The following is a 13,551-nucleotide window of genomic DNA, read 5'->3' as shown; positions in this document are numbered from 1 at the left end:
ATGAAAAGCTGGACAGCAAGAAAGAAGTAATAAGGACATTTTATCTCTTTGGCAGTCTTCTAATAAAAAAAATGAAAGGAAAGTAAGTTCCTTTTAATGGACGAAACATGGATATCATCAAGTTGGAAAGGCAAATAAACACTGCTTGGAGCCAGCGACATTCCTATGTGCTTCTTGGGTTGAGGTGTTGAACTCGACTCCATTGTAGCACGATTTGGGTTCATTAAAATCGTCCGGTTTCATGGTTGTCTTTTCGACGATTAGCATCATTTCTTATTTCTAACGGCGTCCTTCCGTTGATGAGCCTAGCGCCTGACACAGACTTGGTGCTCAATAAATCATTCTTGGATGGATGAATAAAGGAGAATGTAAAATCTCTCTTTCTGCAGGAATTTATTATCGACTTGGGAAGAGAAGACTCAAACAGGCACAAAATTAGATGGTGCTTCCTATCATTTCATTTGTTGTTAATTTTTAACCATTCCTTTCTTATTTTTCACCATTAATTTTGTCGTATGTGTAATAAGTCCGAAAGGTGGTCAAAGATGGGCTTCGGACACTGGGCTGTGTCCAGTCCTCCCACTGCTCTGGTCTCCACTCTCCCTGGTGTGGTCAACTTCAATAGATGATTCACCCCTGTTAGTCCTTCGAGTCACAGCAGTAAAGCCATTTCCTCCTGGAAGTCCTCCATGATTGCCTGGGCTAGGTTATCTAGCCCTGCTAAGTGTTCCAGAGCAGTATTCAAAGTCACACCTGTGATTACTCTTCCTGGAGGTCTTCTCTGATGGCGTGTGAGCCCCGAGAGGGCAGAAGGTAGGGGCAGATCTTCTCTTGTTTATCCCTGCCTCAGGCCTTGGCAGAGCAGGTAAATATCCCATAAATTCTTGTCTAACGACCGAACCTCTTCCCCTTAGAACCACTTTGAGATAGGTCAGGTGCTCTGGAGTGTGGAGCTGGTTCTGGAATCATCAGAGAGTAGAGGCCTGGAATAGAGGACAATGTGCCCAAGGTGGGTGGTTCATGGCCCAACAGCACTGGCATTCATTACCCGTTGTCATCAGGGTGGGGCAGTGGGGAACCCATGTTCAGGCCCAGGAGTTGCTTTATACCAAAGCAGGAGAGATGAGGGTTTCTAGAAATCAGGTCAGAACAGGATCAAGACTTCTGCCATAGGTGACTTGCCCAACCCATCTTCTAGTCTTTGGTAGCAGGTGGATACACAGACTGGGGTGGGATGAGGTGGAGGTTTGCCTCAGAGATCACCAGACCTGAAGCCAGCCCCCCCTTCCCCTTCCCCTTCCCACCTCCAGTCCCACAGCTCCCCTACCCTTAACAGAAGCACTTCACACAATTATTTCCTGAAAAGCCACCGTACATTGCTCCTTTCCACTTTTTGAAAGGTTACTTCCCAAGTCTCCTGAAAAAATACACCTCTGTTTTCTTGGGCCATCTCAGCTTAAACACATGTAATATTGTCGAATCATCCCTATATTTGGCAAAGCCAAGGTCCCCAGATCCACATCCTAGGGCCACAAATAAAGCTGCTCGCTGCTTCACTCGTGCTGAGTTCATTGCAGACATGAGGGCAGGGGTGAGGGGTAGGGGAAGGTGGGTAACAGGAAGCACGATGAGAGGGGCTGGGAATTCTTCCCGGGATAGTGATAGCACCACGCGGTGGATCAAAGTGGGTCTCCGAACCACCGCGCCTTTTACTTTTTTTCCTTCTGGCTTTTTTTTTTTTTAAACCTTGCCTTCGCTCCTCACTGCTTTTATCTCGCCGTCCTCATCTGTAAAATGGGTTGTTGGAAGGCTTAACCGGAATCACGCACATAAAGCGCTTAATGTGGTGCCTGGGATTTGGAAAGCGCTCAGTGAATACCTGCTATTATTTGTATTGCTCTATTAGGGGGACCAGGTAGGGGGTTGGAGGAAGCCGTCCCCACGGGCCACCCTCCCAGCGCCCCCCACCCCACCCCACCCCCGGAGCTCCAAAGCACACTAGCGAGGCCAATGGGGAAATAAAGACTGTGCAGGAGGCTGGGGGCTGAGAGCTCCCTGGGAGGTCCCCGCGCACCCCCCCCCCCCGTCCCACGTGCAGGCACCAGGTGATCTCTCCGCCCCTGGCGCCCGCCCTCCCCAGGTCTGGGCGGTGGAGCTGCGGGCGGGGGCGGGGCTCGGCGGCGGGGCCCGGGGCGGGCGATATAGTCGCTGTGCGGCGGCGCTAGTGCGCTGGGGTAGCAGCGTGGCGGGCGGGGGCCGAGACCCAGACTGCCGAGCAGCGGGCACCCGGGAGGCCCGGAGCGGGGCGAGCACCATGAGCCGCAAATGCGACGTGGTCGTGGTGGGGGGCGGCATCTCAGGTCAGTCGCGGCGGCGGCCCTCCTTCCTCCCGCGCCCGGACAGGTGGCCGCCTGGGGGGCGGGGGTGGCGCGCGGGCGGCTGAAGGCCGAGGGCCTAGGGCCTTGGGGCGGAGGCTGGTCCCGGACCCCCACCTCAAGACTCTCCGCGCCCTGGCGGGCATTTCGTGGGTCCCGGGCGCCGCGCACGATCCTCCCTCGCCGGCGGGCTATGGTGCGGTCCCAGATAGAAGCGGAGGCTGGAAGTCTGTGGAAAGGCTGGGGCCAGGCTTTGAACTTCTCCCTGCAAAGGCTGCCAGGCCTGCGCTTGGGGGGATTTTAGAGGCGAGGAGAAAGGGGGCCGGCAGATGAGAGATTTCTAATAGGGGGCGACGCCAAGGGCCGTCACTTTTTACAAGCAAAGGTCAATCCTTTGCTCCAACCTGACCCGGGCGCTCTGCGCCTTCGCTGGAAGCAGGCGTGCGCCACAACGTGTTGCAGTTCTTGGTCGTTGGCAAACGTGCTTGAACAGCTCCTGGTTTCAAAAGCAGACGTTGGACCCTGGGGTGAGCGATTGTCAAAACCCCCAAAAAACAACAAAACAAAACAAACCAAAATGGTCCTGAGCCTGCTTCTTTGTGCTTCTCTGGTTGTCATGGGTCTCCATGGGGCATCCGGGACTTTTGGGCAAAGAGCTCTCCTTTCACCACCTCCCCCCCCCCCCCCCGCCCCCAGAGCAGGATTAAGAAGCTGGGTGAACAATTCCAACAGGGCTGAAATGGAGAAATTTGACTCTGGCCTAGCCTGTATGGAGGCTTGGAGACAGATACCACCCGCTCAGACTCGGGGATGCGACAATGCACAAAAGCCAGAGGGAGGGATGGGGTCAGTGGGGAAACTCACCTTCTGAGGAGGGTAGACTATATGGGGTGGGGTTACTGGGAATAAGCTGTACTCCTAGAACAGCCTAACAGACCCGTGCAGATAATTTGGCCCAGACCCCAGGGTCTCCTGGTGACTGCGAAGTAATTAGGACACTTCCCCAAACCATGGATGTGTTGGCCAACATTTGCCCTGGCCAGGTCTCAGGAGCAGGCTTGGCCCTTGCTCCCCGGGTGTGGGCAGGATAGAGGTACCTGGTGAATAAACCAAGGCCTTGGATGCTGGGTGCTGATTCTGGTCCCATGCTGCTCCCTCCACTCTACCCCTCCTCAAACTCTGGGTCAGATCTCAGGCTACCACTTCTGTTTGTGGGGCCCTCCTGAACTCACTCATGCCAGGCATTGTGTCGGGTGCCGCGGGCCCACAGATGCCTAGGCACAGTGGCATGCTAAGGTGGGCCAAGGCTATATCGATTGTTTCCCTTCAGTATTTTTGGCATCTTTTCTCCTCTAGGAACATGGACTTTAAAAGCATATCTACCTAGGTGCTTTAGAAAATATTATTCGTGCTTTTTAGTTGCCACCTTGCATAACATCCCATCTTACAGAAGCTGAAGGTTTTCTTGCCAGGCCCCCCGAAGTCCTGTTTTTGCCCCACGTATAATGGATTCAGATTTTTCTATTCCACGCCTCCCCCCTTATTTTGCCCTTTCTGATTCATACTCCAGACCTTCAAGATCACTCAGATTAGTCATGTTGGACTCATTCGGGAAGAGTAGACAAGGGTTTGGCTCTTTTTGCAAGCAGTGGTGAATCTCTGCCTTCACCCTCAAACTCTCAAAAGAGGGGACAGGTGAATAGATCTGCATTTTCTTAAGAACAGTGCATGGAATAGGCATTATTCTTGAAACCAAGAAAGCAGGGCTCCAAGGACTTACTTTATCTGCTTTATCTGCTTTATCAGTGGCTTTATCTGCTACGCTAGGGCAACGCCAATTAGTCATAGCTAGATTACAGGGTCTTCGCAAGAATGGATTACATTGCTTTTGCCCTGGAAGACTTGTCCGTCTAGGAAGGGAGATGAGATACCCAAACGAAGAGAATACAGGGTCGAAATGGTACATGCCACAAGAGGAATCCATTCAGTAATTCATTATTCATTCATGCAGTGACTTCTTACTTCTTGTTCCACATCCTATCCAGCAAGGAGCAAAAGACAGGAGTGTTGCCCCAGGGGCATTCAGTAGCTAACGTGGGAGACACGTGAGAAACGTGTTCTGATCAGTGAATACTCATGACCTCTGATAAGAGGCTTCAGTGCTGCAGGCACAAAGTCCCCGAGAAGGTGATTGGAGAGAATGTCAAATTCTGCCGGAGAAAAATCCGGGCAGACTTGACAGAGGAGGTGACATTTGAAGCAGGCCTTAAAGGATGAATAAGGGTTCAGCTGACCACTAGCGGCAGAAAGCAGTTTGAGCTAAGGAACGGCTATATAAAATCACAAATATGTGAAAGAACATGGTAGCGTGCTTGGGAAGCCTTGAGAACTTCAGTGTGGAGAGTTGCGGGGGTGGGGTCTGGTGGGATGAATTGTGGGGAGGCTGATACCTCAAACCCGCAAGTTTAGTTCTTTGTGTGATCAATGAATGACCACTGAGGGTTTTTCATTCACAGAGCGATGTGTGTCAAGTGAGAGGGATATGGTATTAGCAAGAAGAGGGGTGTGAAGGGGAAGAGCAGGTTTCAGAGGGGCCCGGAGGACACTGGGGAGAGATGTCTAGCAGGTGGGATGCAGGGAAGAAGTTGGGCTCACTGATGAGCACGGCGGTGAAGTTTTAACTGAAACCACTGAAGCAAATGAAATGAATGGAACCAAGAGAGAAAAGGGAGGAAGTCCAGGACAGGCTGGAAGTGGGGTGGGGGTGGAAGGGAGGAGCGTTTCAGTCATTCTCTGTAGTTTGAGGAGGAAACAGATGCTGAAAGACAGTTAACCTCACATCCTGGCTGAGATATCATCTCCCAGGACTGCCCTCCTGAATCCTCCCAGATTGGATTAGATGCCTCTGTTTTACTCTCCTCTGCCCCCTTGTTCCTTTCCAGGAGTTTGTAATGGCTCACTTTCCCTTTCACTGGGGCCGTGAGCCCCTGGAGCCCAGAGAGGGGACCTTTAACTTTACAGGACAAAACAGCAATTGATTGGCCCCCAAACTCACATGAAACTCACATTCACTGACTACCAAACCTTTTTGCATTTTCCACCAAATCACATGGGAGGGCGGGAGAAGGGATCAAATCAGAATTTTAGAATTAGTAGGTGACTGCCACAGTGATGTATGTTTAGAAATGCCTGAATTTGACGCTGGGTTTTAAAATGTGTTAATTATTAAACTTGGGACTTTTTGCTAGCTCTCTGATAGTTTTTTAAGCCATCAGCAAGTTTTAATTGCTCCCTTTAGGATAAACACAGATGTATGGGAGAGGCAGCTGGTTAATATGCAACTTTATTTTTTGATGTGTGAAAAACTCCAAGGCGATTGTGGACTAGCTTCTTGAGAAACGTGTGTGGCCTAGAAAGGCACACCTCCTGAGATCTCCTTTGCCCAAGGGGCACGTGATCTCTGGAGTTTTGACAGAATAACAGCGTTTCCCACATGGAGCTGGAGGGCAGCATACTGTGTCTTGTTCTGAGTCTTAGTTTCAGTGTTTGGGTTGGTGAAGCCATGGAAACTTTTCTTTTGCCATTCTGGAGTGGCTCTTGCTCAATCCTCAAAATAAAAGCTGGAAAAAAAAAAATAAAGGAAGTTCGAAGCAGAAAGGAGGATGTCTTTGCCAGGCTTGAGAGAGGAGATTCAGCTATCTGAGGTTGGTTGGTACTCGGCTGAGATCCTGCGATGGTTGGAGCCAGCCTGGCTGGTGATCTTTGTGGGCCAGGAGAGCAAGCCTGCTATGGAATGGTGGGCCCGGCCTGGGCAGGGACTGTCAGAGATGACCCACGGGGGATCATAAGTTGAGGGACGCAGTAGGCAGATGCGGCATGTGTGTTAATGGTAAAACTTCATCTTCGCCTTTGATGAAGAAAGGTGGAGGACATCACTGGGCTCCTAGAACCGTTCTGAATGTTCTGAAAAGTAGTAATGATCTAGAAGTACTTAGCAAACTGTTGATCCCTGTCAGAGAAAGGCTCCAGAGAGAAAGCCAGTATGGCAGTGTGAAAACAATAGACACTTTAGGGTCAAACAGACCCATTATGGATCGTATTTCCTATCCTTCCTTACTGCGTCACCATAAAAGTCCTCCTGCTCTTCCGCGACCTAATCTACATCAGACTCTTAATGCCTTTATCGGTAAGAGGAGGCTGTTGCTAGGATTCAAAAGAATGTACCTGCTGGCCATTATGGCTTCAGTTTATGCTTTTTGGAAAATAGATCCTTGATGAGCTGCTAGGATTTTTCAGTCTGTGGGAGGAGAAGCAGGCATTTCAGTGTGATCACTTCCTCCTTCTCACACACTAATAATTTTTCCTGCCGTGCGGCTTTTATAAGATGGCAGCAGGGGCGGGCATCAGGAGGGACCTGCTTGATTTCAGTGCCCTCCTGCCCCACCCCATGCCTTTACTCCCTCCAGTGAGGGGCCTCCAGAGCTCAGGCTCATGTTGGGCTCTGGGCTCTCTGTATTCGTCATCAGGAGAGACTTTGGCAGCCCCAGATCTGGGTACCAGCCGCTGCCTATCCTGGCTCTTATTCAGATTCTGACCCGGGCCTCATTTCCAGCCACCTGACTCCTGTCACCCTTATAATCACAAGTGTATGAATAATACATGCAAATACTATGGATTCACGGAAGGATTAATTGCTTCTTAATAATAAATAAGGGGCGCCTGGGTGGCTCAGTGGGTTAAAGCCTCTGCCTTCGGCTCAAGTCATGATCCCAGAGTCCTGGGATCGAGCCCTGCATCGGGTTGGGACGCCTGGGTGGCTCAGTGGGTTAAAGCCTCTGCCTTCGGCTCAAGTCATGATCCCAGAGTCCTGGGATCGAGCCCTGCATCGGGTTGGGACGCCTGGGTGGCTCAGTGGGTTAAGCGGCTGCCTTCGGCTCAGATCATGAGCCCAGTGTCCTGGGATCGAGTCCCACAACGGGCTTCTTGCTCAGCAGGGAGTCTGCTTCTCCCTCTGCCTCTGCCTGCCACTCTGTCTTCCTGTGCTCACTCTCTCTGACAAATAAATAAAAAAAATCTTTAGAAAATAATTATAACAAAGAGCTGGCATTCCGAGTGCCATCCTCATGCCAGGCAAGGCGTTAGGAGCTTGACTTTTTCCAGCAGCTGTGTGAGGGTTAAGAACACCAGAGCCTTGTACCTCCTGCTTGATTCTAGTACATGGGGCACATCGGTGGGAGGGGCCTGCCGGATGGGCCACGTGGGCAGAGCCAGGTGCCATGAGAAGCGCATTTCTAAATCCTTCTGTATCCTCCAGGTTTCAGGCTCGGCTTGGCCATTATCCGTGGCGGCAATTTCCTTTGCATCTGGCAGGACGCTGAGGTCTAGCCCACCCACCCCCCCCAACCCGCCCTTGTTCTACAGGCAGTGCTAGAGCCTAAGGTTAAGAGCGCGGCGTCCGCCTTGGTTCCACCACGAATTAGCTGTGCTCCCTTGAGAGGCATCGGTAACCTTCCCAGGTGTTGGTTTTCTCATCCAGAAGAGAGGGATAAGAATGGTATCCCCTTCGCAAAGCGGTGGACAGGATTAAATGAGAAAATGCAGGCACAGGGCTTGGCATCTGGCAAGCACACAGTGGACACTGGCTACTATTGTTCATCAGGCTGTCAAATGGCCACTGACCACAGATGGGTCTGAAATGGCACCGTGCCAGCTGACTCCGCTGTCAAACTTCGGGTTGAGGAAACGGTTAGCGGCTGGGCGTGCAGTCACGCACACGCACACGCACACTCACAAATTCATGGACTATCATCCCGTCTAGGGATGCTGCCTCCCCGCCCTACTTTCTTGGCTTGTATATGATTTACTCACACAGATGATATAAGAAAGCCAGCAACAAAATTTGAAGAAAAAGTTTAAACTCTAATTACTTTGAAAAGATATTGAAGAGGGAAAAGCGTGAGAAGTTCTGACTGCAGAATGCATTTCTGTTTTATGAACACTTCTCATGCATTCGGTGCCCTGCGGACGTTGATGTTAAGATCAGCCCCCTGTTGTTCAGTTCGACATTTGTTTCCTTGTTTGATTTCTTCCGCTGCCGGGTGAAAAATGCCCTTGCAGAAGCAGCTAGTTCTGGTCTGTTAACCTTCGCCCATCATCAGAGCAGTCCACTTCCTGTGTAACATGAACTTGGGATGTGTTTCCACATCATTTTTTCATGCTCTTGTGGTTGCAGAGACACGCACATCGAGAGGATTTTAGCAATGCGGCCGATAACGAAGGTCATCCAAATTGGTTTTAAAACACTACAGCTTGTAACTGAAAATCAGCTGCTTCAGCAATTCCTGCATTTTTTTAAAAAGATTTTATTTACTTGACAGAGTGAAAGAGAGAGAGAGTGCGTGCACAGGCAAGGGGAGAGGCAAGCAGAGGGAGAGGGAGAAGCAGGCTCCCCGCTAAGCAGGGAGCCCAATGTGGGGTTCAATCCCAGGATCCCGGGATCAAATCCCAGGACCCCGGGATCATGACCTGAGCCGAAGGCAGCACCTTAACCGAGCTACCCAGGTGCCCCTCCTGCATTTTTAAAAAAGATTTTACTTATTTATTTATTTATTTATTTGAGAGAGAGAGAGAGAGAGGTAGAAAGAGAGCATGAGCAGGGAGGAGAGGGAGAAGCAGGTTCCCTGCAAGCAGGGAGCCTGACGCTGGGCTCGATCCCAGGACACTGGGATAGTCCCTCTGGTCAAATTTATCCTATGAACGTGAAGAGCTCATTTAGTTTTAACCTATTTCTCTACCATTTTGGACCCGACTCCCGCTTCCCATGTTCCTTTGACACAGTAAAGCTCAGAAACTGTTTTCAGGCCAACTGTTACTTCTCCAGATATCCGTAATGATAAACTAGTATGTCATTGCCAAGTTTGAATATGCTAGTACCTTTCTTTATGCCTGTCAACACTCACACTTTATATGCATATGTGCATGACTGATGAATATGGAATTTGTACTTCCACAGTTTGAGTAACATTTAAAATTAGTGACTCTTGGGGCACCTGGGTGGTTCAGTTGGTTATGTGTCTCACTCGATTTTGGCTTGGGTCATGATCTCAGGCTGGTAAGATCGAGTCCCGTGTCGGGCTCTGTGCTCCGTGTGGAGCCTGCTTAAGATTCTCTCTCTTACTCTCCCTCTGCCCAATCCACCCCCCACCCCCACTCATGCTTTCTCTCTCGCTCTAAAAAATTAAAAAAAAAAAAGATGAGGGACCATTAAATTATTACAGGTGACAAGACCATAGTCTAATGGCAGATGTCATTCAGCCCCTGGGACAAATGAAATGTGTACAGTTGTCGGTGACCCTGTATCAGAACTACCACTAAACAGGTTCATCTTTGGATTTAATGACTCTTGGTTTCAACTCAGGTGGTGAGTTGAAATGAAATGATATGATAAGTTTTAATTTCACTGACCTGTGTAAGCATCTGTGACCCCTCATCTGACCATAGGCTGCTCAAAATCCAGCACTTTGTGTGGTTTATGTTCCCATCTTTGGTATTTAGCAAGGAAGTATGTCCGCTCTAGCTCCCCGAAATGGAATCACGTTGGTAGAATCCCTCTCTCAGGCTCATGGGTCCTCCCAAGCTTTGGACCCAGAGAAGGTACACTCCACAGCTAGAAACCTACAGAAGAAAATGGAGTAAACCTTTCACCTTCTCGAGGAAGCAGGGTAACCCAGAAGTTAAATGCAAGGACTCTGGGGGCATAGGGCTTAGGTTCAAATCCTCCCTCTGTCCCTAACCATGTAGCTTGGGTTATTACCTACTTCCCCAGAGACTCCAGATCCTTGTTTATAAAGTGGAGTGAGGGCCCTGGGAATAACTCCTGGAAGGGTCAGTCAGTGTTAACTCTGCCATTTTTACAAGTCAACGGGCGGTATTTTTTTTTAAGAGATTTTATTTATTTTAGGGAGGGAGAGAGAGCGAGAACACGAGCAGGGAGCAGGGGAGAAGCAGAGGGAGAGGGAAAGAGTCTAGAAGATTCCACCTCAGACTTTGTGCTGAGCGCCGAGCTGGTTGCTGGGCTTGATCCCAGGACACTCAGATCACTACCTGAGTTGAAACCAAGAGTCAGATGCTTAACCCAGTGAGCTACCCAGGTGCCTCAATGACGGGCAGTATTAACTGAGGGGATCCTGGGTATATACAAGATCACATACTCTTCTAAGTCCCAAAATGAACCAAATTGAGAGGCTGTCTTCAGAATGACTGTTTTTATCTCCATAGCAGAATGCTTTGGAGATATATTTTTTAAAAGATTTTATTTTATTTGAGAGAGAACGCACACACGTGCATGAGTATGAGAGAAAGAGCAGGAGCAGGGGAAGGGGGAGGAGCAGAGGGAGAAACATTACCCCACTGAGCAGGGAGACTGATGCGGGGCTGCATCACCCTGGGATCATGACCTGAGCCAAAGGCAGATGATTAACCAACTGAGCCACCCAGGTGCCCCAGAGTGCTTTGGAGATTCGCTCAGGTTAAACGTGCAACATTGCCAATTTGGAAGGGCCTCAAGTTTGTTAAGGTTAGCTTTTAGTAATGTCCCTGCATAAAAGTAATTATTTGCCTTAAGAGAGGGGGCATTACGTAGCAACATCTTCCTAGGAACAACGGCAAAGGCAAGGGAAGCAAGGGCAAAAATGAACTATTGGGATTTCATCAAGATCAAAAGCTTTTGCACAGCAAAGGAAACAGTTAACAAAACCAAAAGACAACTGACAGAATGGGAGAAGATATTTGCAAACGACATATCAGATAAAGGGCTAGTATCCAAAATCTATAAGGAACTTAGCAAACTCAACACCCAAAGAACAAACAATCCGATCAAGAAATGGGCAGAGGACATGAACAGACATTTCTGCAAAGAAGACATCCAGATGGCCAACAGACACATGAAAAAGTGCTCCACGTCACTCGGCATCAGGGAAATACAAATCAAAACCACAATGAGATATCACCTCACACCAGTCAGAATGGCTAAAATTAACAAGTCAGGAAATGACAGATGCTGGAGAGGATGTGGAGAAAGGGGAACCCTCCTCCACTGTTGGTGGGAATGCAAGCTGGTGCAACCACTCTGGAAAACAGCATGGAGGTTCCTCAAAATGTTGAAAATAGAACTACCCTATGACCCAGCAATTGCACTACTGGGTATTTACCCTAAAGATACAAACATAGTGATCCGAAGGGGCACGTGTACCCGAATGTTTATAGCAGCAATGTCTACAATAGCCAGACTATGGAAAGAACCTAGATGTCCATCAACAGATGAATGGATAAAGAAGATGTGGTATATATACACAATGGAATACTATGCAGCCATCAAAAGAAATGAAATCTTGCCATTTGCGACGACGTGGATGGAGCTAGAGCGTATCATGCTTAGTGAAATAAGTCAATCGGAGAAAGATAACTATCATATGATCTCCCTGATATGAGGACATGGAGAAGCAACATGGGGGGGTAGGGGGATAGGAGAAGAATAAATGAAACAAGATGGGATTGGGAGGGAGACAAACCATAAATGACTCTTAATCTCACAAAACAAACTGGGGGTTGCTGGGGGGAGGTGGGATTGGGAGAGGGGGAGCGGGCTATGGACATTGGGGAGGCGAGGCGAACCATAAGAGACTATGGACTCTGAAAAACAACCTGAGGGTTTTGAAGGGTCAGGGGTGGGAGGTTGGGGGAACAGGTGGTGGGTAATGGGGAGGGCACGTTTTGCATGGAGCACTGGGTGTTGTGCCAAAAGAATGAATACTGTTACGCTGAAAAAATAAATAAAATGGAAAAAAAAAAAGAGAGGGGGCATTAGTGGTATAAAATTCCATTGTGATTAGGAACATCCAAGTTCTATAAATTTCTTACAAGCTAAAAAATATATATATTTGTTTTAATAAAATCATTGGTGACTGAACATGGAAGCATTTTAATGAGGTTTCACCTCCTGGGGAGAATACCTGGTTTTCTGTCCCAGGAAAAGCAGACCAAGAGAGGCCAAAGTGCTGAGCCCAGGCCTCACAGCCGCTTCTTTTGAATACAATTACTGTCCTGGGGGATGAATCCCCCACTTTATGGAGAGTTCTGAATAAGAACCTGACTGAATGGTGCTGGGTAGAAGGCAAAAATCACTACTATTTCGCAAGCACAGTTTCTACTTTCTATTTTCATGTTCTCAGAATGGATCCATCTTTAGCTACCTCAATTAACTCCGTAAACAAAGAAACTATAGAAAACCAAGTCCCAGTGGGCCACGTTTTTAAAAGCTACCATGAGTTTATTTCCTGAACGGAAGTACAGAAAGAGGGTAAGACCAAGTTCTTACCCGCAGGACACTTAAAATACAGCTGGAGACACAGCAATAAGGCATGACTAAAAATAATGCGTAAGTTGTGTATAGCCCCCAGTGTTCTGCCACTAATGAATCATCGAACTCTGCATCAAGTAATGATGTTATACTGTGTGTTGGCTAATTGAACATAAAAATAAAAATAAAAATAAGAATAATCTGTAAGTGAGCTCCTTACTGTGGAACGCAAGGGCTAAGTTAGATAGATAGAAATCACTGAAGACCCAAGGGGTTGCAGAAGGTGTCATTAAGGGAATGGAATGGGAACAGTCAAGGTTTGGGTGGGAAGACATAAAGAGAAAGGTTTTAAAGGTCGCAGGAATAAATTAAATCACAGGGCCATAGGTTCCAGTTAACAGCTAATATTTCTATTCATAGGAAGGTAGAAAGCCCAGCAAGGCAAGAGTAATAGGATGAGGAGATGTGGGTAATAAAGTTAGTAGGGGGGCAGGATCAAACAGTGAGACATTGAAAAGCCAAGTGATGGTGCCCATGACTGGTTCAGTGGGTAGAGAATGCGACTTTTGATTTTGAGGTTGTGTGCTCAAGCCCTGCGTTGGGTGTAGAGATTACTTTAAAATAAAATCTTAAAAAAAAAAAAACCAGCAAGTAAATAGATAGGTTTTTCTGTGGTTGGAAATAGGGAGCCATGGCAAATTTTTGCTATGAAGGTAAGGTGGGCCATTATATGCCTGATAGGGGAAGAGGGCAACCAAGAAGCCAGAGAAGTCAGGAAATGGGTAAAAATTCTGGACTAGCTTGAGAGGTGACCAGCTG

General features: G+C 48.4%; 1 protein-coding gene across 1 annotated transcript in view; it reads left to right on the top strand.

The window, feature by feature from the left end:
- The first annotated feature begins 2,199 nt into the window (after positions 1 to 2,199).
- The window catches only part of MAOB (monoamine oxidase B), a 108,786-nt gene continuing 97,434 nt past the window's right edge, over positions 2,200 to 13,551 (top strand). Inside the window, exon 1 of the mRNA XM_045995287.1 lies at positions 2,200 to 2,360. Within this exon, the coding sequence (XP_045851243.1) occupies positions 2,315 to 2,360 (46 nt within the window). The 5' untranslated portion in view covers positions 2,200 to 2,314. The remainder of the gene's footprint in view (positions 2,361 to 13,551) is intronic.

The sequence above is a fragment of the Meles meles genome, chromosome X (genome assembly GCF_922984935.1).
Source record: "Meles meles chromosome X, mMelMel3.1 paternal haplotype, whole genome shotgun sequence".
Taxonomy (NCBI): domain Eukaryota; kingdom Metazoa; phylum Chordata; class Mammalia; order Carnivora; family Mustelidae; genus Meles; species Meles meles.
Note: the sequence above shows the minus strand (reverse complement) of the source record. Positions and strands in the feature narration are given on the sequence as shown.